Source organism: Octopus bimaculoides, chromosome 1 (genome assembly GCF_046866305.1).
Source record: "Octopus bimaculoides isolate indiv1 chromosome 1, ASM4686630v1, whole genome shotgun sequence".
In the NCBI taxonomy this organism is placed as follows: Eukaryota; Metazoa; Mollusca; class Cephalopoda; order Octopoda; family Octopodidae; genus Octopus; species Octopus bimaculoides.
The window spans coordinates 192,637,701-192,663,447 of NC_142928.1; the positions used below are offsets into that span (position 1 = coordinate 192,637,701).

The window sequence follows — 25,747 nt, forward strand, 5'->3', positions numbered from 1 at the left end:
TCAGTTAGATGGTTTAACAGAGGCTGGTGAGCCAGAGAACTGTGCCATACTTCAATGTCTGCTTTAGCTTCGTTTTTGTGTCTAGATGTCCTTCTGAATGCCAACCACTTTACAGAGTGCACTGGGTGTTTTTTTATGTCACTCTGGCATTAGAGAGGTTACCAAGTAGCTTACTAGGGAACACACCTCAAATGAGTTGGGGTGTAGTGTCGAAGGGAGATGATGATAAGTTAGTTTGATAATAGTGAAATTATTGTGTATAGTGCTCAAATGCACTACAACTCATCAAAGGTGCAATGTACAGTAGATAGAATTATGTACAAAAGTCAGGAAAGTGAATAGTGTATGAGTCATGATATACATGTGTGCATATGTATGGAGGGGTGGATATCAGGTGTAGTGTTGGTGAATTTCAGGAAACATGGAGGTTTTAAAGGATGCAATGTCTCCACAACTAACAACTGATGCAGGTAGTTTGTTCCATGCTTCAGCAACTCTGAGTGTGAAACAATGTTTCTGAAAGTCATGGGAGATGTGCTGTTTTCTGACTTAGCACGCATGCCCATGAGTGTTAGACAGATGGAGCTCAAGTTGGTTGTTGGTGCGATGGTTAATAAGTTTGATAAGGAGGACAGGAACAGGTGTCATGCTGTAAGGGAAATACATGGTTAACCCAGTCAGAAGATGATGATGAAGTCAGGGTGTACCTAAGAGTTACAGGAAGGTAAACTGAATATAAATGGTATGGGTGGATAAGTTAGTTTGTAAGAGTTAAGTGGAGGCAAGGATCATCTGTGAATATCAGTTGGAGGATGTAGGAGCGGGTCAGGTAGATAATAGGTGAGTGTGGGTGGTGTGTGAGAGTGATGCGCAGAGCTTGGGGTGAAGTCAAAAGTAATGGGAAGGGAAGAGGGCCACTGGCAAAATGTGGGTTTGTACAGAGAAAAGAGATGTGAAAATGGTGTTCAGTATAATAAGAAGGTAAGGGAAGATATGAGGGCACATGTAGCTGGAAGTGGTTTCAATCACAGGAACTGAATGGACAGTCCTGTAATTAGAAGTGGGATGAACAGGTGGGTGTTAGGAAAATGAGGTGTATGAGGGATGGGCGATAGGAAGATTGGTTGTAGTGTAGGAGAGAAGGAAGGTTTGTCTTAGTTATAGTGGGTGCAGGGGGAATTTCCAATTCTAACACTTGATTCATTGTGCCTGCATGCACTGGTGGTTTTCTCTTGCACTGCATATCGCTATTCAACACCTTTATTTGCCGTCTCTGTGAGACAACTATTTCAGATTAGTTTTCTTCCTTCGGTCCATACCTTTCTCAGTCTCCATATTCCACTGATTCTGTTCACTTTGAGCACGTGGTTCTTATTTATATAGACGTACTTCCCCGTACCCCATCACATACCTGTTCCAAGGCAGTTTTCTCTCATTGTCCTCTTTCGTTCAGATACACATACGATCGCAGATTTCTCCCCTTTTACTGTTCTCCGTAGTTTATTTTTTCTGTCGTTTATTCCTAGTTTCAAGGGAAGTAACTCTTTAGTGATCCGACAATTTTTGCTTTGTCATAACAGGAGAAGCGGCTACGATTATGTCCCTTGTATCTGTGAAACGCAATTAAGGAAACTACTGCTAACGTTCTTGATATTTTTTATGTTTGGGAAAGAAAACGGACAACAATTTTAATCCGATGATTTCGGCCATCATTTAGTAAAGCACTCAATACATTTTAAAATGAGTGAAATCACGTGGTTCCAGGTTTTACTATATTGTGCAAACGTCTCCTTTCGTAGGGAGTGGGTGAATGACAAGAGACGCTAAATGTGGGCGAACAGTAATGAGCTCTGAAGTTGCTAGTATTTTCATCAAAATAATATTTTAATTTTTATCGTAGATTATATTTCATCAATTTCACACAGACAGAGGCACATAAAACGCAGTGTTTCACGCCATTGGAATGAAATTAAAACGACAAACAGTGGGAGTGAAAGGGGAAGTATAAAAATATAGAGTAAGTAGCTTATCAACTGCTGGAGCAGCAGGTACTTTGATAAAAATAAACTGCAAATTATTGTCATTTCCAAACAAACAAACAAAAATACGCTAAATGGTGGTGAAAGTACACACGTACGCACGCACACATGCGCGCATGCGGACACATAGACATGCAAACAATGTAACTTCTAATGGCGTCAAATGTCAGAATGAAAGAGAATAAAATTTATGACAGTTTATAACTTTTTTTGTTGTTGTTTTTCCCCTTTCTGTGTTCACTAATTTATTTCAATAAATTTGATAATTGTTTTAATTTTCTTAAAAAAAAATTAAATAAAAAGGAAAAAAAAACACTGTTTAAAGGATATGTCACTTGATTCAATGAAACAAGCTGATGACATTCAGATCAGAGGACATTCAACCCCAGTATCAAAACATGTTGCTGGTCGTTGTACAAAAACATTGTTTCAAGCAGAAGTAAGAAAATACTTGAATATTTAATTTTACACACATATCGGCGCAGGAGTGGCTGAGTAGTAAGTAGATTGGCACCAGGTAAGTGGAAGCCAAAAACAGGAAAGAAAAAGCAAGGGGTTTACCCTGGTGGTCGGATGCCTATCCTACAGGAAAGCCATTACAAATTGCATCTGTAATGAGCAATGCTTTAATCGAACATTGTAAATATAATCAAATTATTATTGTATTTTTAAATCGATAATTTTTTAATAGCTACAGCTACTTCACCCTTTTATGTTTGTCTGTCCTTGTTCGTCCCCTCTTTGTAATGCCGTTATGGCAAATATTTATGAAATAAGGTAGCTTGCTTACCAACCACATGGTTCCAGGTTCAGTCCCACTGCGCGGCACCTTGGGCCAACCAAAGCCTTGTGAGTGGATTTGGTAGACGGAAACTGAAAGAAGCCCGTATATATTTGTTTGTGTGTCTGTTTTTGTCCCCCCATCATCACTTAACAACCAATGTTGGTGTATTTACATCCCCATAACTTAGCGGTTCTGCAAAAGAGACATACTAGGCTTACAATGATTAAGTCCTGAGCTCGATTTGTCTGACTAAAAACGGTGCTCCAGCATGGCCGCAGTCAAATGACAAGCAAATAAAAGAATATATATAATGTGAACAATAATATTTTCAACAAAACTGTTACAAGCATATCTAATTGAAATAAAACAATGCGGAATCAGCACTTGAAAAGAAAAGGGGATTAGCAAGAGGAAGACAGAAAATGAAGATCTAATTTCAGTGGAAAACAATTAGAAGCTAAACAAAAAGCTGGTTGTGGGAAGTTAGAGGAAAAGAAGAGCTGAAGCCAGAGACAAAGTAGCTCTCAGACGCCAAAATGAAAATGAAGAGTAGGCAATTGATAGGAAAGATACTTAGGAAGTACAGGAAACAGGAACAATGAAATTGTGAAGATGAAAATTGGGACAACAGCAGGAGGCAACTTAATGCCGAAAGAATGAGAGCCACTTGACATGAAGAACATGTTACAGAAAGAGTTTAGAATTCAACATACAATGAGGGAAACACTATACAACAGATATTGTGAAGATATGAATTTTATGTGGCCAAACATTTTCTATCTGGACGACCTTCTGACTGCTACTTCAATAATTTTTGCCATAAAGGAAAATTGCTTTCTTCTATTCAAAGAGAATTTTCAGAGTGTTTGAAATCCCTGTCAGATCCCAATAATCGTTATTATTGTAATTTCAAAGAAAATATCTGGTTATATATCTCTGCTTTATCCTTTGCATTCATGGATGCACATTTGACAGAATCTCCTCGAAGAGGCCTGTATTGCTTCAGAGTTCACGGAGAAGTGTACCACAGAACATCACGTATGCATCCTGCTGATGGTCAACAAAATCAGTTTACTCAACTATCAGGTTGTCTGGAAAGTTCTGAGCATTTTTTAATATGCAAAACAGGATATAAATAATTGACCTTTTTTTAATAAATTCTATTCAGCATAAAATTTGACTCGTTTTGAAGAAAAAAAGTTATCTAGATGCATTTTGACTCCATCTAAATCGTTAAATGTTTTTCCTTGCAATGAGTTCTGTAGAGACAAAAGCAAGTGGTAGTTGGATGGTACAATATCAGGAGAATATGGTGGATGGGGCAAGAGATACCAACCAAGTTCATGTAACTTTGGGTAGTCTATAGTAAATATTGCTTTTAACAGAGACAGATAGGAGAAGATATAGCTTACTAACTGTGGATGAAATTTCTATGGTTTTTAGAAATTCAAATTCAGAGCCTCCATGCAATAGAGACTTTCAATATTTTTAGTCCAAATTTGGACCCAGTAACTTTTATGTTGTTTTTCCCTTTCATTGAACCAGGATCGCAACTACAGATAGTAGGAAATGTGCACCGAATATTTGTTGCCAAATAAGGCTTCATTCACAGCTGTTAGAGATATTAAGTTCAATCCAATTCTTCCAGAAATAGGCAGTAGACTCATAAATGGAAGTAAACAACCTGAATTTTATCAGAAACAGACAACAAAGGTTGAAGATGGAACTTTATAGTAGCTTAGCCGACCATTTAGATAATGTCACACAAGATGCTGAAATTCATGCTGGATGCACACTTATTCATCCACCTTTATTCCAAGGATCCCTAGGAAACAGGCAAGAACGCTATCATGAGACAATGGCTGTAGTACATCAACATGAAACACCTGATATTTACATTACAGTAACATCTATTCTAAATTGGCCAGAGATTAAGGATAACTTATTTCATGGACAAAATCAAACAGACCAGATCTGGTAGCATGGTATTTCAAACTGAAACTAAAACAACTTTTGGCTGATGTTACAAAGGGGCACATTTTCAGTAGAGTTGTAACTCATTTGTACACCAGTGAATTTCAGAAAAGAGATTTGCCACATGTCCATACCTTAATAATATTGCATCCAGATGACAAATTTAAAGAACCTTTGCAAATAGATGAAGTTGTTTGTGCTGAAATTCTTGATGTACAAACTAAGTATTTGCTTCATGATATTACTAAAAATGCATGCTACATCTTGTGGTGAAGAAAACCTAAAGACATCTTGCATGGAGAATGGACTCTGCCATAAGAAGTTTCCGAAAGAATTTCTTCAAGAAATTCTACGAACAGCACCAAAGAAAAGCAATACAAATTGATAACTGTTCATTTGATAGTAGATATGTAGTTCCCTATAACAAGTGCCTATGTCATAAATTCAATGCCCTTGTAAATGTGGAAATATGTTCAACTATCAAGTCAGTGAAATACATATATAAGGGATATGATACCATTACACTTGATATAAATGAAAGGATGATGAACAGTGAAATTGTACATCAGTGAAGTCAAAAGCCACCTTGATGGGAGATATGTGAATGCTCCTGAAGCAATGTAGGGGTTACTTGAAAACAAAATGCATAATAGATCCCATGTTATCATATGCCTGCCAATGCATTTGCAACAACAAGAACCTATCTTTCAGAGAAGGTAATGAAAAAGAAGCATTGGAGTGAGCTGCTTGTCGTAACACACCACTAACAACATGGTTTGTCCTTAACAATATAAAAATGCAAGACACCTGTTATGTTCCGCTATTCCTTAACATTTTGTATTTGACAGAAAGATGAATGTATAGCTTTGTTAAGCTATACGCAAATAAACTCATGGAGATGAGAATGTGTTAGTGAAAGATTTATTCCTTTAAGTAAATCAGAGCGACAGTTACTTCTGCCTCTTCGAAGCCTGCTCAACCGGAAGTCTACTTCACTGCAGACCAGCTGTCTCTCAGTTGAGTGAGGTACCTTTTGACATCTGGGTCTGACTTCGTTTTCAGAGGGAACTCTCCTGACACTAAGAGGGGCACCACAGACCACTTCTGCAGAGGAAGTGTTGAGATTTTCTTTTGGGGCGGTGGAGATTCCCAGCATCCTCCATGGAAGTTGATCAATCCAATTGGGCCTGTTAAGTCTGGTTGTCAGAGATTCATTCAAGTGGCAGTGAAATCTCTCCACTAAATCATTGGCCTGTTGATGGTAAGCTGTTGTGTAGTTCATTGTGATTCCAAAAAGGTCACATGTGTCATTACATAGCTTTGAGGTGAATTGTGGACAACAATCAGATGAGATGCTGTGTGAGACACCAAAATGGGTGACCCAGTTTGCGATAAAGGTTCGGCTGACTCCTTGTGTTCCCATACTGCAGAGAAGGATAGCCTCAGGCCAATGAGTGTAGCAGTCTACCAAGGTCAGTAGGTACAAGCAACCGTGTGAAGGTGGTAGGAAGCTGACAAGGTCAGTGTTGACATGGCTGAAACAGGCCTGTGGTGGTTCATAGTTGTCAAGGGGTGCTTTGGTATGCTGACGGACCTTGGCTTGTTGACAGGGAATGCAGGTCCTACTCCACTCCCCAATTTGCTTGGCCATACTATGCCAGATAAATTTGCTTGACAGCAGGCATGGTGTGGTTCTAGTCCCTGTGTGTAACAGTCCATGAATGATGTTGAAAACTTTCCTGCATTGAGCTAATGGGACGATCAGTCATGGCTTGCCAGTGGATACATCACATAGTAGGGTTGTGCTGTTGGAGCCAAAGTGCACATCCTGCAAGGAAAGTGACATGATGGCAGTGCAGCAGGCCCTGGTTTCATCATCTGTCTGATGGGCTGCAGCCATAGCCTCATAAACCAGGCCTTCCGTTATTGGGGCTAGGAAGGTGTGAGAGCAGGCTGGAGCACAAGTGAGTGTGTCGGCGACTGGGTTGCCCGTTCTGGCTATGTGTTGGATGTCCATGATGTATTCAAGAAATGGCTGATAGCTTTTGTTGCTGGTGTGCAGATCAAGGCTCTGAGAGATTATTCATAGCAAAGGTGAGTGGTTTGTGGTCTGTGAACACTGTAAACGTGCAACCTTCAAGAAAATAGCGAAAGTGGTAGACACCTAGATGGACAGCCAGTAGTTCCCCGTCAAAAACTGTATTTCTGTTCAGTGGGCTGTAGTTGTTGACTGAAGAGGGTAAGTGGTCACCACTAACTTTTGATATGTTGCTAATGCCAACATCTTGTCCATTAACTCTGAAGGCTTAGAATCACCTAATTCCTCCTCCAGTATCTTGGCTGCCACTTCTCATTCTTAAATACAAAGACCCTCCCTGGTGAAGAATGTACCCCCCAGCATAGACTAGTTATTAGTGACTTTAGACTTGAAGCCAGAAAGATGCCAAGAAGCAGACCAATCCAGGAAAGAAGGATTTGGAAGCTAAAGAACCCTTCATATGGTCTGAGATTTAAGGACATCCTCATTGGGAAATTTGATGAGAGGGAGGAGGAACTACAGACTTCAGACATAGAGGATAACTGGAATTTCATACGGGACAGCTTACTGAGCACCACAGACCAAATCTGCAGCTGGTGTAAAGTCCCTTCCAGACCTAGAGTAACGTGGTGGTGGAATAATATGGTAGCCAAAGAGCAAAGAAACAGGCCTAGAAGAGTGGGGGTAGCAGGGAACTGTACCAGATAGCCATAAGGGAGGCTGGACGACAGGTATACATAGCCAAGGGAGAAGCAGAAAAGAAGTTTACCAATGTTCACCAACGTGAGGACCAAAGAACTGAAGTATTTTGGATTGCAAGACAGTGTGTGGAGAAAAAATTGTGATGTCAGGAGAGAAATGTGTCCGCATGGATGATGGTGCACTTGCTTTTAATGATTTGGAAAAGAAAGAGGCTTGGAGAAGCCATTATGAAAGGCTGCTAAATATGGAGAATGAATGGGAGGAGGAGAGCCTGCCAAATGTTGACCCAGTAGAGAGACCAGCTACCCGAATAGATAGCACTCTGGTAGATAAAGCAATTAAGGATATGAAGTCAGGAAAAGCCCCCAGCCCATCAGGAATCACTGCTGAGATGCTTAAAATATCTGGTGGTGTGGATTATGGCCTAATCACCCGTATTGTAAACCAGGTAGTTCACAAAGGAGTCATACCCATTGACTGGCATAGCAGCACCATAGTCAACTGCTACAAAGGTAAAGGTGATGCTTTAGATAGAAATAACTATAGGGGTATCAAACTGCTGGATCAGGTGATGAAATCACGGAGAGGGTCATAGCCCAACTAATTAGAGAGAGAGAGTCTGCTTAGATGAGATGCAGTTCGGTTTTGTGCCAGGTTGAAGCACCATTGATGCTATATTCCTGGTATGACAACTGCAGGAGAAATACCTAGCCAAAGATAAACCCAAGATAAAAAGATATACTTGGCTTTTGTTGACTTGGAGTAAGTGTTTGACAGGGTCCCCCGATCCCTTATCTGGTGGGTGATGTGGAAACTGGGGATTGACAAGTGGTTAATAAGAGTTGTACAAGCCCTATACAGGGATGCCATTAATATGATAAGGGTTCGGCAATGAGTATAGTGAAGAATTCCAGGTGGAAGTCAGGGTTCACCAAGGGTTAGCCCCCAGTCCTCTCTTATTCATCATAGTCCTCCAGGTAATAATAGAGGAATTCAAGACAGGTTGCCCTGGGAGCTCCTCTATGCTGATGACCTTGCTCTCATAGCAGAATTACTACAAGAACTAGAGAAGAAATTTCAGGTGTGGAAGCAAGGTTTAGAATTGAAGGGCCTTAGAGTCAATGTTGCAAAAACCAAAGTCCTAGTGAGTAGGAAGGCAAACACATCACAAACCCCTTCAAGTAGATGGCCCTGCTCAATCTGTAGAAAAGGTGTAGGTAGAAACTCCATAAAATGTACCCAGTATAAGCTATGGAAGCATAAGAGGTGCAGCAATATCAAAGGAAGGTTAACCAGGAAGATAGCTTTTGTGTGCAGCAGATGCACAGGGGCAATAAACAGCGCAGATGCTCAGAAAACTGATTCCATCTCATGCCACGGGGAGACTTTTATGTGGTCACTCAAACTGCAAGAAATAGCAGCCAAATCTCTATGTTCTGTCTTTTTAGAAATGAAGTTTATTTGGGTTATAGAAATATTATAACTGAAAATAAGATGGAATGGCCATTACCAGATTGTCTTTTAGCATAAGTTTACTCAGTCTGAGAGCCAGACAACAAACTGTATCAAATATGATTAATTAGAATAAGTTCTGGGGTCGATTTGTTTGACTAAAGGTGATGCTCCAGCATGGCCACAGTCAAATGACTGAAACAAATAAAAGAAAGTAGAATTATATATATATACATGTGCTTGTGTGTTTATATGTGTGTATGTATATATATGTGTGTGTGCCTGTATACATGTGTGTGTATGTATGTATATATATATGTGGATACACACACATATATTCACATGTCTTGAAGCACATGGATATAGACCTGACATTTGGTGATAAAGGAAAAGAATAGAGAGTAACTCATTGAAAATGTTTCAGTTTTATCCAACCGTTACCAAAATAGGTTAACAGTCTCAGAAAATGTTTCCCATTAGCAAAACTTGTTTTTTTTTCTTTTTTAATGGTTATGTTTAAATGGCAGTTTGCAGAAAAGAAATCTAGTTGAGAAAATGTCAAATACTAAAACTAACAGTAGCATTAAATTACTGGTTACTAACAGTAGCATTAAATGTGTGGTTACGCAGCCAACAATAAATAGCAGCTAAATGTCCCACAAATCATATCTTACAGTCTAGAAGAAAATAGACACATGTATGATAATGTAGTTTTAGTTATATTCTGTGAAAGTATAGTCTTCATATAATGACTATTGTTTGTTAGGATGTTGGACTCAAAATTGTAAACACAGTTTTTGATTCCTGGACTGATTGCACATTATGCCCTTAGGCAATGTACTTTACATAGTTTTCTTTACTAGTCCAGTCAGTTATATATATAAATCACACCCCTAATTTAGTGTTAAACATTGTTATGAAATTTTTTTCCCTTCATAGTTTAAGCTTTGCCCCATATATAAGTTATACCTTAGTTTTCTCAGTTACATCAAGGATAAAATAGTGCATCTTACACATATATAAATACAGTAATTGATCAGCCACAGAATGGCATCTTATAGGCTATTAGAACAAAAATATGCCGCAAATCTAAGATGCTGTCAACAACCCTTGATGGTTATACAGAAGTAATGATAAATAATGTCTGCAGTAAAATTGAAATACATGCTATAAAACTTTTGATTCTAAGATCTGCACACTAACAGGGCCAGCGTTATGTATGAGGGTACTAAAGGCTGGAGGTGCCAGGAAAGACTATTCTTATAAGCTTAGCCTTTGTATGGCCATGTGGTTAAGAAACTTGCTTTACAATCACATGGTGTCAGGTTCAGTCCCACTTTATGACGTCTTGGACAAGTGTCTTCTATTATAGCCTGTGGCCAACCAATGTCTAAGTAAATGAATTTGGTAAATGAAAACTGTGTGGAAGCCATGTGTGTGTGTTTATTTATCGCATCCCCATCATGACCACTTGACTATTTGTGTTGGTTTGTTTACATCCTTGTAATGTAGCAATTCACCAAAAGAGACCCATGGAAGAAACACTAGACTTAAAAATAAGTGCTAGGGTCAATTTGTTTGACTACAACTCTTCAAGGCAATGCTCCAGCATGGACACAATTCAATGACTGAAACAAATAAGATACCAGCCCAGCACAATAAGGGTTGACGATGAGTTACACAGCATCACTTTTATGTGAACCAGCCAAGTACTCATTCTCTTCACTCCGTGTTGCATTGGTGTAGATATAGGTTACTACACACACACACAATTTCTCTATAGCTGTATCATTGTAGCAGGCTGTATTGCTGCTCTATAACATATTCCAACTTATGTAGATAAATTTGCTAATATGATAAGACACACAAAAGAACCTTATGTGCATGTGTGTGTGTGTTTAATTTCTTTTGATATCAGAGTTGTTGAACAAGTATGAAGCATTGGTTGTAAGTTTTCAACAGACCAGTCACTGTTCCACTGTATTTAGAATGGAGGACAAAGAACATTGGCTTCTCCCTCATGTTTACATCTTTTGCCTGTATACACCAACAATTTTATATACAGTAATACCTCACTTTATGAGGACCAGCTTTATGAGTTTTTATGAATGTTCTCCAGGAATGAATTAACTCGTATATCGAGGTATTTACTGTACACATTTATATACACACATTTTTCCCCCCCACCAAACCTTCAACATCATGGACATGTATATTTATTTTCTTTCATGCCATAACTGTTCCACATGTTTATTTTCAATATCCACACATTTCATTAATCACTCCCTATCGTAGTTTCATGAATTTATCATCAAATTCTATTTCAATTTCAAGACCTTATTTATTGCTCCTCTTCTGTTTGGTTTATTTTGGGGTCTTTTTTCCCTTTATTCTTCTTTTTAATGTGATTGTTTCTCTTGACTCTCTCTCTCTCTCTCTTCAATTTAAGTGACAGAGACCTGGATCATGTGTGTTCTATCTCATGGTTACTAAAAACTACTAGGGTTGTCAACTCTCCATTTATTATAATGCTGTATTTCAGACGTACACAACAAAGACCTCGACAGATGCCTCCAGAAGAGGACCAATACCATGAAGCTATTCATGATAAACATTCCCTACCTCAGTAAGTATGACTAACTCCAGCAGAATGCTATGAGAGTTAAGACACACACACACGCAAGCATTCACTTTTATTTTTATCAACTCCGGCTGTTGTCCTGATACAGATCATAAAAGCAAACCATAAATCTTGTACACAAAATGAAATATTAAAGAATATGCAGATATTTAGCTGTAAACTGTTTATTTTTTTCTGTCAAAATCTGGGAAGTAAAATAAACTCCAGTGATGTAGTGTATATTATTGTTAAAAAATCCATTGCCTAAAACTGTTTATAACAGATTATGGCAGTTAAACACAAAAAATTAGTTACAAGACTAAAAGAAAAAAATAGTTTCCAACTAATAGATTGAAAATGATACAAGAACAAAACTGTTGTGAGATTGAATATGTCAGTTTGATGCAATGAGATAATAATGTCACCTGATTATGGGTTGTGGTAAGTTTGGCTGGTTAGCAGCCTGTAGAGACTAAATAGTATCTTCATACAGGACTTAGTGCTAAATTTGCTGGCAAACTACTTCCCAAGTTTCTGTTTGCTTGTAACATTGCCATCTTTTATAAAAAAGAATGTAAAGAATTAGTTCTATTTTTTATGTTAACTTAGAGACTAAATAATTGTCAGAATATTTCGCTTGTTTTGATAACAATTGTTATTAGTTACTCTGCGAAAGAGAAACTATACTCCTGGTTTTCACAGCATTTCACAGTGAAGTTTATGGAGATGATATTGAGTTTGAAGTTGTACAGATGTAAAAATAATGGTGACAGTAAAGATTTAGTATGACATGAGAATGAAACAGTGATTTATTTTAGCCAGTGTGGATGGAGTCCTGCTAACATACAAACATGGATAGAAAGTGGAGAGGGAGGTAAATTAAGGGGATGTCATACAGTTGACAAATTCAGAGGAGCAGATGAGACAAAATAATACAGTATGTCACTAAATGGATATAGTGTGATGATAAAGGCTTGTTTATCAGATGGATGATCATGTTTGTATGCAGATTACATATGGCTATGCTATCATAGATGTGCTGTTGTGGTGGTATTTAGCCTGATTAAGCAGACCTATGATAAAAAGCTTTCCAAATATGACTATCCATCTTGTTTTCAGGATCAGTGTACCTAGGACTACACTACTGATTTTGTTGCCCCATTTTCTTGAATGTGAAATAAAGTGTCTTGCTCAAGGACAAAACACTCTCCCCAATCCTGGAACCAAACTCACAAACTAATCTTTGTGAGACCAATACATGCTGTGTAATCTCCATTTGTCTCTTTTACTTCTACTACAGCGGTCTCTGCTTGTCTGAACTTGCCAACTGTATGCTACCTACCAGATGTAACTACTTGAAATAGGAAATGTATTTGTAATTAAAAGAGTCAGAAAATGGTTTGATCTGAAGTAGTTTCTCTGCTGAAAATGTAACTTGTTGATTCTTATAGATGTGTGCTTGCCAGAAAAGGTTATCGGATATTATGAAGATTAGAGAGAATATAGATTTCAATTTGTATAGTTCATGAGTAGAGAAGGTAGGAGTAACATTGTTTCCTTGATGTGTAATGACTGGGTGAGGCAAGGGGGTTGCTTAGTGCTGTTGTGGAAAACTACTAGAGGTTATTACATATCAACACTGTCTGCGAGTGAGAGGATAAAGAGGAGCTAACAGTGGAATATGTACAAGGGGATGCCAAAAAGTTCTTGGCTTTAAGGATAGCACAAAAGCCTGGTTGCAGGCCCAACCTTTAGTCCTTTTACAGAATTAGAAAAACTGAGGGTTTGTTGCAATATGAATGTGAATCTGCGAGGCGAATATGTTGGATAAAATCATAATTAACTGATACTCCTGTATTTTCTGTTACCCAAAGCCAGAAACTTTTCAGCACCCACTTGTAGTTCATCTTACATCCGTTGTCCATGTTGGATGGTTTGACCAGACCCGTCTGATTTGGCATGGCTGGATGCTCTCCGTAACGCCAACCACTCAGAGTGTAATGGGTGCTTTTACATGCCAGTTGCCTAACTCCAGTATCTGCCACGACTACGATTGCACTTAGCTTGATGGGTTTTCTACTCAAGCATGGTATATTGCCAAAAGGTCTCGGTCATTTGTCATTGCCTCCGTGAGGCCCAATGCTTGAAAGGTGCTTTATACATACCACGACTACAATTTCACTTGGCTTGACAGGTCTTCTCAAGGACAGCATATTGCCAAAGGTCTTGGTCACTAGCCATTGCCTCCATGGTGATTGTTGGTCAGAGGAAAGAAAGTTAGATTATCTTAAACTGTTGTACATTGCAGACACACATACGGCTGTGTGGTTAAATTATTGTCATTAATTATTATTCATTTAACCTCTCCTGATCTATCAGTCACATCTCAGCTCCATCCTGCAGTTTAGAGATGCAACAATTCCCTCAATATATTTACTGTTCCAAGTATTGCTACCAACTGAAAACTTCCTTTGAAGTTTATTTGCAACTTTCGATGCCAGAATATTACTTTGTTTGAGATGGTCCCGAATGCACCAATCACAATAGGTACCGCACTCACTTTTGAGGTTTTGGTACTTCTTAACTTTTTCGTTCTGTCTTCACAATAAAAAGTCACTCAAAACAGCCGAGCCCAAATTTCTCATGCCTGTTCATGTAATTTACTAGGAAAAACATTTAGTTGAAACTTACTTATTCCAACAGTATGCAAATATCCCAATTTACAAATTCTCACTCCCAGTTGGGCTAAATATACATTTATGTAACGCAGGTGTGAATTGTGATGACCACAAATGTTGATGGGTGCCACTGAAGGAAAATAAATGTCTTGCTGTTAGAAAGAATTTAAAAATTAACTTAGTGTGCAAAAATAAAAAAAGAGTATCTCATACTCAGATAACCAATCTATTTAAAGATGAATATATTTTTTCTAACCTTAGAATGACATTTCCGATGTTCAGATTTATTTTGCTCGAATCTTTTTTACAATTTAATCCTTTTGTCATATTTCTGCTGAACTACACTTGCATTTTGAAAATAATGAAAGATTTACTAAAATAAGTCATTATTAAGCTGGTGTTTGAAACAAATTAACATGAAATTTTGACAAAATGTTTCAGTTTAGATCTTTTCACAAAAGAAAATTTCTATCTATGATAGCAGGTTCATACTGGTTGATATAAAAAGGTTTAACTGTAAATCCTGACAAGCATTATAGGAATGTCATCAACTCTCTGTATAGTAACTTTTACATACATCACTAATCCACTTCATGTTTATATGCAGAGTTTCATAAATCCCTTTCGGCCTACTACTTTAAATTCCCTAAACCATACCTCATTCTTTGGCAATTTTTCACCCAACTATCATCATCCAGTTCACTCTGGCATGTGCCATCAGTAATTACTCAAGGTAGGCAGTTGGTAAAACATGCAAAAAAACAAGTGAAACTGAGTTGGAGGCAGAATTACTTCTGCCTTTATAGTGCTTATTATAGAAAACGCTGTTGTAGGAATGTATGCAAGCATGTGTACGACAGCAGTACTACACTTAGTTTTAATACTGAAATTGAAAGGCAGGGGTGAATTTTACCTACCTAATCTACAAAAAATGGTATTTTGCACTTTATGCATAATCAGAGTGACCTTCATAATTTTATTGAATTAAGTGCATATTTTGCCATAAAAGGAAAATGTAACTATCGATCTATTTTATTCAGGGTAGGCACCCTGCTGGCATGTCGATGAATTCACTTGTACCCAATCTTTCAGAATGTCCTTCACAAACATTATCCAGCAGAGAAAGCTTGCCTCCCTTCTCCCTAGCCTTCACTCAAAACAAGTTACTATTTCCTGAGGCTCTCAAACATTTCAAAAGACCTAGTTCATGAATACACTTATACTTGTGTATCTATGTACAGTCTCACCATGTGGGGAATGATTACCTACTCTTTCCTTCATACCAGGCAAGCCCAATTCACAGATCATAGCTATGGGAACTAAGTCATCAGCATACGTGAATTCCCATGGACAACCAGTTAAATTTGCTTTTCAGTATGCATGTTGAAATCACAAACAATGCTGCACAACTGTATATTTATTTCTTTATTCAATGCTGCACAGCTGTATATTATCAAGTTGATGTAGCTGAGTTGACAGTACAATGAGATTTTGCTTTGCAGAAGCTGTTGTAATGATACACAAAATTGCAAAAGTCGAGGAATGCTTCTGTTTTTGAACAGAAAGAATAACATTTTTAACAAGTGATCATCTAAGTACAGTGTGCGACATGAGAACAACTTTCTCCTCAGTTTCAAATAACAAACACAGGCAAGTGTAGGTAAAAGTGAGGAAACAATATGAAAAAATCCCTGCTGGTATCAACCCCCATATGTGCTGCATTATTATCTCCCTATAATAACTTAAGCTCATCTCACTACCAAATTGCAAAAGACAACCCTTCCGGTTTAAGACATGCCAAAATCTTTCATAAAAATTTCATGTTTTCATTCTAAATGATTTAAAGGCAAACATTTTACCAAACTTCCCAGCATTTTAAAAATCGTGAAGAATATTTTACCAGTGAAAGTTTTGACCTGAGACAAATTCCCAAGCAGTTCAATGACTAAAATTGCTCCTCCACAAATGCCACAGCAAGAATAAAGATAATCACAGAATAAGCTCCTTCAATTGCAAAATCATCATCATTTTATGTCTGCTGTCCATGCTGATATGAGTTGGATGGTTTGACAGGCGAGCTATACCAGGCTCCATTTGTCTGTGTGAGCATGTAGCAAGTGATAGAGAGAAAAAAATGGAGTGGCTGGGAGGGGTCTGTGGTAGATATGCCAGAGTATGGAAAGTGCAGATAGGCAATGTGAGGGAGTGAAGGGACCTGCAGAGGGTGGTGATCATGAGTAGCAAGATGGGGAGGGGGAGACATTGGAAAGATGGATTGTAGGTGTTTTGACACAACAGATCATATGTGTGGGAGAAGTGGGCAGTCGTAAAGGACATGCCTGTATGGATGGATGGCCACAATTTTACCTAGCTCAAATCAGGTATATATAATAAAAAAAAAAAAAAAAAAGGAAGGCAGGCATTAAAAAAATTTTTTTTATTGCATACAAAAAAAGTAATAAAGCACTAAAAGACAGCCATTCCCATATAATGGGATAAAATTTGCATAGATATCATGGACAGTGATTCAGCTGAATTCAGTGAAGATCTAATTTAAAAGAAAAAACTTAGGATGGACAAATACATCAACGGCCAATAAATACATTGCTACCTGTTTTGAAGGTCCAAGTACATAGTAGCAATAGGCGCTGGATTAGCAGAGGTACTCAGAAGCCATGTACCTAAAACGAAATGAAACATTACAAGATAATTACAGGAAAGAATTTAAATGACATACATACATACATACAAATGGTCTTCAATAAAAAATAGAGAAATAACCAGTTACCTTTAACTGCTCATCTTTGGCAATCTTGTGACCCTTCAGAAAATCCTTTATGTTGTTTCTCTGATCTCCTTGCAACTGTATAACTTCCCCGTACTCAGGATGGTCCACTACAGTACCATTACAGGCGAATTCCTGTTAAAAAACACGACTTCCGTTAACAATACATAAACACTTATTAAAATTAATACAATTGACAAAAGAAATTACATCATAAAGCCCAAGAAAAGACATTTGATGCCAACCAAACTTACTTTCTTGCAGGTCCTGACTATCTTTTTCAAGTCGAATTGCGTCGAGATTCCTTGCACAGTAGTTAGGGTTTTTCGCCCGTTTCTCTGCTGAATCCGAATATGAATTATACTGTCTTGAGCGCCAGAACCACCACCAACATCATCGCTGGCAGTCTTCAGATCTGAAACAATAAAAAATTCTTTAATCAGATTTCAGTACAGCTACCTGACTGCGAATACACCTGCCAGCCTACTCTAATTAGACACAAATGGCAACAGTTTGCTTTACATTCATTTTAAAATAGAAGTTTTCAATTAGAAATAAACCAAGAATACAGGGTGTCCACAAATTACCTTTACAATTTGAAAAATTCAGAAAAAAATGAAAGTTCTTGTGCAAAACTTTGTGAATTGTTGATGGTGGTAAACCTAACTGTCTACTTGCAGTACGAATAGACTTAGTTGGAGTACGATGAAATGCTGCTCGAATTCGCTCAACATCTTCCACAGATGTTCTCGGTCGACCAGCCCCTGTTCTGTGTAGTACGCTCCCTGTTTCCATAAACTTTTTATACCAGGCACGGATGCTTACACGACTCGGTGGTTCATTTCCATACATGGCCCGGTAATTCTGCTGGACCTGAGTGTCTGATTTGGTCTGTATGAACCAAGATACACATTGTGCTTTCTCTTGTGGTGTTGTCATTTTCATTAAAAGTCAGGGATAATAATATACACCTTCAAAGACAAATGAAAGCGATCCAATTATTAAAAAAGTACATAAATTAAGACTTTCGTAATATTTAACATGTAATGAAGTTGATTGATAGATCTCAACTTTACTAGATACAAGATAATTTATGGACACGCTGCATAAAATAAAATTTTCTATACTACCTACTGACTAGATAAATAACTGAGAATGAACATACAGTTATTTATAAAGTCTAATCCAATATCGTCACTCTCAGACAAAGATGCCTAAAAACAGTAAAAGCTATAAAAATAAAATGATGGCTAGTTAGATATAGACTTAAATATATATAAGTATGCCACATATATAAAAGTTCTGACCGTTTTTTAAGGTTCAATTAAACAATATGGAAAAACTGTGACCTCATTTCATCTGTCACTGAGCTATTTAATGCCACGTTCATAAGATTCTTTAGGTTTAGAAGTGAAAAGGGAAATTGACTCATTTTCGACTTCTTACACTTGAACTAAGTCTTAATCCACCCAAATGATTTTAACTTCTAAAGAGCTATTAATCTGTAGGCGCGGGATCCAGTGAATATGGTGGGAGATGCATAATTTTCCAGGCATATTTTTCTCTGAGCTCTTAGGTCTTTTCTGTGGGGGCGAGGTCAAGTGTTATCATGATGAAGCATGACCCCTTTTCTGTTGCAAAGCTACTTTCAATTGGCAGTATACATCGGCTGTTCTTATTAGATTATCGTCTAAAAGTCATGATTAATTATTTCACGCATATCCCACCGGACACTCAGGAAAATCTTCAGGGCTGTTGTGCTGGCTCTTCACCACGACTGTGCCACTGACGTTTTTGCTGTACATTATTGGTAAAGTATCCACTTTTCTTTTTTAGTAATGACTGTTCAAAAAAGGCATTTGCAACTCACGAGATCGCAGAGATGCACAGCAGTCAACATGTTGTTTGCGATTGTCTGCGGGACCTATTTTCTAACATTTGACACTTTTACCAAGCCTTTTCAATTCACGGTGAATGGTGGTATGGCTCACGTTGAAGTCTGTGCTTAGTTCCCGAACTGTAACAATCAGATGCGTTTCAACAGTAGGTTCCAACGCATCAAGAGCCAACCCCCTTGGGCACCTTTTTCTTAGTTCATTCTGTAGGCTGTAGTCCCCGTTTCTTTATCTTGAAAACCATCTTCTGCATGTTCTTTCAATCACTACGCCATCGCCATAAGTGTTTGGGAATGATTTTGCTGTTACACTTGCATTATTGCCCGTCTTTCGTTTTCACCCGCAGAAACGTCAAACTCGAACATATGGGATCATATAATTGTTCGTTAATTTCCGTAATTTTTATTTATTAATTTTTCGCTCCCCGTTTTCAGCTCTATGTATTTGTAGCCAGTCACATGCATACATACAAATGTATTTTTGTATGTACATGTATACACACACACACCAATATGATCGAGTCCGACGTGTCAAGACGTTTCTCGGGGTGAAAACGAAAGATGGTCGCATTATTCCCTTTTTGAAATTCATAAAGTGACGATTATGTGCTTTGCTCCGAGTGAACATGGAACCAATATAACTTCAATTATGGTAAAATTGACAAAATCGGCAAATTTTCGATAAAATCCTATAGAAAATGATATAATTCCGGCGTATTTAAAATAAAATCGAAAATCCTTATAATTTACCAAACCGAAAAGTAGTCAATTTGTTCTCATTGGCAAAAAAAAAAAAAAAAAAAGGTGATAAATGTAATGTGGTTTTATACTGTTACATATAACAGGCGGAGTTTAATATAGGGAAGGCGGTTAGACACGGTTTCCTGTAAAAGTGTGTAAAGCAAAATGAGGAAATAGCGATTATGGTTAATAGTACACTTAATCACTGAATAGAACAATATTGAATATGCTAAGATAGAATGAATTTCAGACCACAAATATTTAAAAATGCAGAGGCACTGAAAGATATGTACAAGTGTAAAAATAAGGAATCACGAGGAAGTGAAATGGGTTTTTGGCGGAAGTTGTGACCGGTTTTACACGATGCGATCCAGAAGTTAGAAAATTTAAAAAAATTTTTTTCTTTTCATAATCGTATGAAATCCCGTGTGTAGAACACAAATTCGCAAAAATTTTTCTGAAAATTCCAAACTCGATCGAAAAGTTATGAGAAGTTATAAACTAATTCCGCCGGATTAAAAAAATTTTTTTTTACTAAAGATGAAAAAACATGGCGAAGAAAGCAAAGTAAGCCATGAAGAAATAAATCAATCTTGAAATTCATGAAGGAAACGGTTCTTCGTTATTACATTTCGTAATATTTGATTCTAGGGGGTCTATATTTTATATGAGTAGTTAAGATTATAAGTGAAAATATTGGATACTTACCTAAAGAAAGGCTCGGGATACTGGTCATACAGCAGGTAGTGTTATTCCACCAAGAGATAGCAAACCCCGACAGTGAGGGGCGACGAAGGTTTTTTCTCGAGTTAAAAAGGAAAGCGAAGACTAAATTGATACACACAAAGGAAAAACCTGGTGTGTATGTATCAACTTGTTGATGGGTTTTTAAAAAAAGAGAAGAACTCAAATAAAAAATAAGAGTTGAAGAAAGCCTGAAAGTAAGTTAAGAAGGCGAGAAACAAACAAGCGCGAAGACCAGACTTAACATTTCAACCAATCAGAACGAAGTCTCACTAAATGTTCGAGAATCACGCAGATAGTTAGTAACCAATCCTATTTTAATTAACTATATATTTATTTTTATCATCTCACCGAAATGTAATTTCAATGAATTAAATCTTATTTTCAACATGAAACCTTATTTTATTTTTGCTATTATTCATTTTCTCATAACAAAGCTATTTACCACTTGTGCCGGTCTATTCTTTTTTTTTCCGTCTTAACTATAAACGTCCTGTTTAAAAAGTAGACGATAGACATATTAGTGTTAGTAAAATTATTTACTTATTTACGTAACGGCTTCACAGCTGAGCCAAAATTGCCATGATTAATAGATAAATAACGTGTGTCTGTGTGTACAAGTGGCAATACATAGAAGTTCGTATGGAAGTTATTCGTATTTATTGCTTGCTGATCTATTAATAATTGCAAACAATCACTATCCAAAATGTATCGACACTTTTTTTCTCCTTTCCACTCCTTTCACATGACTAATTGTACATATTTAATTTTCTTCATTATTGTAGTTTTATCAAATATGATTACCAAAAAGAAAAAAATGCCCCGCCCTGAATTTATTAAAGCATGATAAAATTAGATATTTCGACCATAAAAATATTAGTGTAGGGAGCGATCCGTATTTCACTTGTGTTTTACATACAAAAAAAAAAAAAAATTTAGTTATGGCGAACCTCTTAAATCCAGTCATCAACTCGTAAAAGTAAGTATATTATTTTCTACTGAAACTGGCTCCATTTCATTGGAGAATAATTTGCTCAATATTATAACTTTTCAAAATCATTCGTGTTATATGTTTGTTTGTAAGTGACTAAAAAAATCAAAGTAATCTAGCTTAAAGAATACAAATATATAGTATATATATAGATATATGTATATGTATGTATGTATATATATATATATATATATATATATACATACACACACACACACACACGATGTTGCGCATATATACATGTTTGTACTTGTTTCAATCATTAGAATGCGGCCACGCTGGGGCCCCGCCTTCAAAGACAAGATTGTTTTATTTTTCTGTAAAAATATTTACATTTCAATAGTTTTAATTTCCTCAAGATCATTTTGAAAATAATATTGAATGATCGTATGGTATTAATACAAACAAGATTTAAAACAAATGATAATGGTAATAATTACAATTATCTACGTGCGTTATGCATAAGAAAACTGTGTACAGTCAATATTTTTGTCAGTTATTCTATTATCTCGATATTATTTAGTTGTTTTGATTGTTTTCTTTAGAAATCAATAAAGATGTATTTTTTTTGTCTCTGTTAGCGAAATGTCTGTTGTAATTCAGTCATATGTTAAAATAATTATAAAGATGAAACTCATCGTATAAATATTTAAGTTTTATTAATTCTAAATAATATACTTCAAAATTAATTTCATTGTTTATTTCTCTTGGGTGCATTTGCTTGACAGTTGTTTGATTTTATCGATAAAATTTGAGAAGGGTACCTAATTTGCAGAAAGAAAAAAAAAAGGAAAATTGTGAAATCAAGGAACTCTAAGAGGTCAGTTGGTGGAACAGAAGACGATACAAAACCTAGAAGGAAATGAGTGAGAGTAATGGCTACTGTGTGTGGTGTAACTATGTGAACACTTAGTTGATGAAAATCTCACCAGTGAAACGATAAGCAGGTGATGCTCATCGAATCTGTACAAACATTTGAATAACAAGCCCTCTATCGATTCAGGGAAGCAGTTCAAACAACATACTTTCTAAATGGTCGACTGACAGACGAGCGAATTTTAAATCTCGGAGAAGGAAAAAGGACATGTAAGGGTTAAGGAGAAAAACAGGTCTTTAAAAGTTGAAATTATTTTTGACTTATAAAAGAAGTATTTGAAATATATATTTCTGTATTAAAAAAGTAAAATACGATTATAGGAGGCATGCAGAAACGGAAACAAACACCATTTTCAATTTTTTTCACCCCAAGAAGTGATAGTTTTGACGAGGTGACTCAAAGAACCAAATGTACTGAGCTTGCTCCCCTGTTTCAGTCTAACTTAAGCTACATAATACATGTCTATTATTTAGAATAATAGTTGGTGATTTGAAAGGAGGTGTGAATAGGGAAGAGGAGGTTTCTTCTGACTAGATTACAGGTTCCATTTGTCATTTAATTGATTGCATTGACTAAGGAGTTTTTGTTGTTTTTACTTTGGAAGAATGAAAGTTGACTTGGCAATGAGAACAGTGAAATATTACTTTAAGATCGTTTATGGGGTTGTTACACTGTCTCAATATTTTAGTGTGGTCTGGCACCATACACCTAAGTTAAGTTTATTTTTAAGTAATGATGTTAGTTTTTGTAAAAGGATCATTTACTCTCAAGATTTGTCGGTAAATACAGAAAAAAGTTACATTTAAGATGTTAAAAATATATTTTTCCAAAATCTCTGCCTCTTCACACAAAATGTCTTTTATCATTGTATTAATTCAGAAAGGAATAACTGTTGATAACAAGACAACAGTGATGTCAATAGTCATTTCAAGTTAATGAGAATACATTTTTGAAATTAGTTATGTTCATTTTCAAAGATGTTTCTTTTTATAAATTCTTGGTTGATATTATTTTTTACCTATACTACGAAGTAATATTTATTGAACTGTTTCAGTTCAGATTAACATTGTTTCATTTTGCTTCAAGTTTATTTAATCAACCTTGCCTTACTTATCTATGGAATATGTGAAAAATGAAAACATATTCTTCCAGATTCAGTTTGCTAATAATTCACCACCCTTAATGCTTAAGATTGTTTCAGGTGTTTGTCAACCCCTTGGATAGCCACATAGACCCCTAAGGATCAATACTAATCATTTTGCTGGTCCCTGATCTAAAGTGGCATGTGTAAGTGGACCATCTCAATAAGGCTTTGAAATTCTTTGAAATGGTTATTAGAAACAAGAGAAATTGTGGTACCATTATCGTCATTTTAACATCCACTTTTCCATGCTTGCATAGGTCAGACAGAATTTACCGAGACAAATTTTTTATGGCTAAATACCCCTCTTGTTTGGAAGAATGGTAATATTTCCCCATTGCAGGACATATTTCCAAAGAATGTTTGAAACAAAGGACACAGCTTTTATGACAGTAATAAGTCTTTCTAACTGTTCTGTGATGTCAGAACAAGGTGACAAAAACACATATGTATATACAAGGGGTTACTGAAAGGTTCCTGGCTTTGGGTAAAAGAAAATACAGAAGGATCAGTTAATTATGATTTTATTCAAAATTTTTACACACTTATTGCAGTGGTCCTCTACTCTTTCTAAGCCCTGTAAAAGAAATCGGAAGGTTGTGCCTCTAAACCAGGCCTTTTGTGATACCCTTAAAGCCAGGAACTTTTCAGCACCCCCTCATCTTTATACACACACACACACACACACACGCAAACTGTCTTTGGTTTTCATTAACCAATTCCACTCACAAGGCTTCAGTTACCTTAGGTCTGTAGAAAAGATAATTGCCCCAAGTGATATGCAGGGGTACTGAACCCAAAGCCACATGATTGAGATGTGAACTTCTTAATCACTCAACCATGCCTACACCTTTTTTTCTGAAAACTAGAACTTTAAATGAAATTCAGTTAATTATCCCCAAATTTTAAATTAGAGAATAAAAACATAAATTTTGCTTATTTGTTATTTTTGAAAAATATATAGTTTAAAGACTGTTCATTGATTATATCTATTTCATATTTTTTTTTAATTACAACAGGCTGTCAAATTTTTTTGTTATCAACCCACTCCCATTTAATCTTTTAATAACAAGTATAGATGGAAAATTAGATTACAGTTATATATTCTAGAAAACTAAAATAAATACACAAATATGACATTACTTCTAAATTTTTCCCTTTCTCAGTCTTTTTATATCTGCTATGTCATTCTATACAAAGCTCTGATGAAATATCCTCCACCACAATCTTTCTCTCTCTCTCTCTCTCTCTTTCACTATAAACTTCTCTCCCTCTGTCAGTATCAACCTCTCTCTCTCTTTCAGTAACTTTTCTCTCTTTTCATCTCTCCCCCTCTCTCCGATTGCTCCTTATCCACTCCTCTCGCACTAGCTATCACGTTTTGGTTTAGCAACCCACTGACTTTTGTTAGAATGCCCTCATTATGTTCTCTCTCTTCCCATCTCCACTCATATGGAAACATCCCAGCACATAAAATTGTTATTTTACTAACAGTTCAAGCAGCAATAGAATAAATGCTATGTGATGGGGCAGAAGAGAACTCTAAATTTCTGACAGAACACTTTATCAGAGGTGTGAATTAGAGTTGAAGGATAAACTAAGGAATAAATTGGGATTAATGAAAGGAGAAAGAGACAGGTAACAAGTGTAATATATGAGATATTTAAAGAAGCTTAATATGTTTGAAAAGTTTAGTTAGGTCATTCTAAGACAACCAGCATAAAGTACAGTAGTTAAGTTAATGTTAACATATTTAACATAGTGAGCATCAACAATATTGAATAAAAATGAAATGGGCAGCAAAGGGAAAATGCCAGTGCTGCCTGACTGGCTCCCATGCTGGTGGCACTTGAAAAGCACCATTCGAGCGTGGTCGATGCCAGTGCTGGCTCCCATGCCAGTGGCTCGTGAAAAGCACCATTAAAGTGTGGTCGATGCCAGTACCGCCTGACTGGCCCTTGTGCTGGTGGCACATAAAAAGTACCCAATACACTCTCGGAGAGGTTGGCGTTATGAAGGGCATCCGGTTTTAGAAACCTTGCCAGTAAGTGTACACTTGTAGGTGTAGAAGTATTCAAACAATAGGTTACTGCAATTCATTCATTTACTTTTATGTCTGTTTTTCCTAGCTAGCATGGCTTAGATAAATATATTATTGGAGCATAGTTTCACAGCTGAATGCCTTCCTGTTGCTAACCCTTACCTGTTTCTCAAATAAAGGATATCTTATTCCACACACCAACAGAAACGTCACTGCTTGTAGCTTAGTGACTTTTGGCAATTGGAA

General features: G+C 36.6%; 1 protein-coding gene and 1 long non-coding RNA gene across 6 annotated transcripts in view; one reads left to right on the forward strand and one right to left on the reverse strand.

Moving 5' to 3' along the window:
• Positions 1 to 16,709: 16,709 nt before the first annotated feature.
• LOC106884162 (eukaryotic translation initiation factor eIF1) lies at positions 16,710 to 21,039 on the reverse strand. Of its 2 annotated transcripts, XM_089364294.1 has the most exons (5): positions 20,416 to 20,693; positions 17,660 to 18,043; positions 17,327 to 17,487; positions 17,076 to 17,207; positions 16,710 to 16,968 (listed from the first exon to the last, which is right to left on the reverse strand). In XM_089364294.1, the coding sequence occupies exons 2-5, from the start codon at positions 18,015 to 18,017 to the stop codon at positions 16,954 to 16,956; spliced, it is 666 nt and encodes a 221-aa protein (XP_089220420.1). In that variant the 5' UTR covers positions 18,018 to 18,043; positions 20,416 to 20,693; the 3' UTR covers positions 16,710 to 16,953. The 2 variants fall into 2 exon arrangements, with proteins under 2 accessions (XP_089220420.1, XP_014790888.1); XM_014935402.3 differs by lacking the exon at positions 17,660 to 18,043 and having other exon boundaries at positions 20,416 to 21,039.
• A 24-nt stretch (positions 21,040 to 21,063) lies between these two features.
• Positions 21,064 to 25,747, forward strand: part of LOC106884161 (uncharacterized) — a 44,550-nt gene continuing 39,866 nt past the window's right edge. For all 4 annotated transcript variants that reach the window (XR_016244623.1, XR_016244627.1, XR_016244622.1 and 1 more), the window contains exon 1: positions 21,064 to 21,430. This is a non-coding gene — a long non-coding RNA (uncharacterized LOC106884161). The remainder of the gene's footprint in view (positions 21,431 to 25,747) is intronic.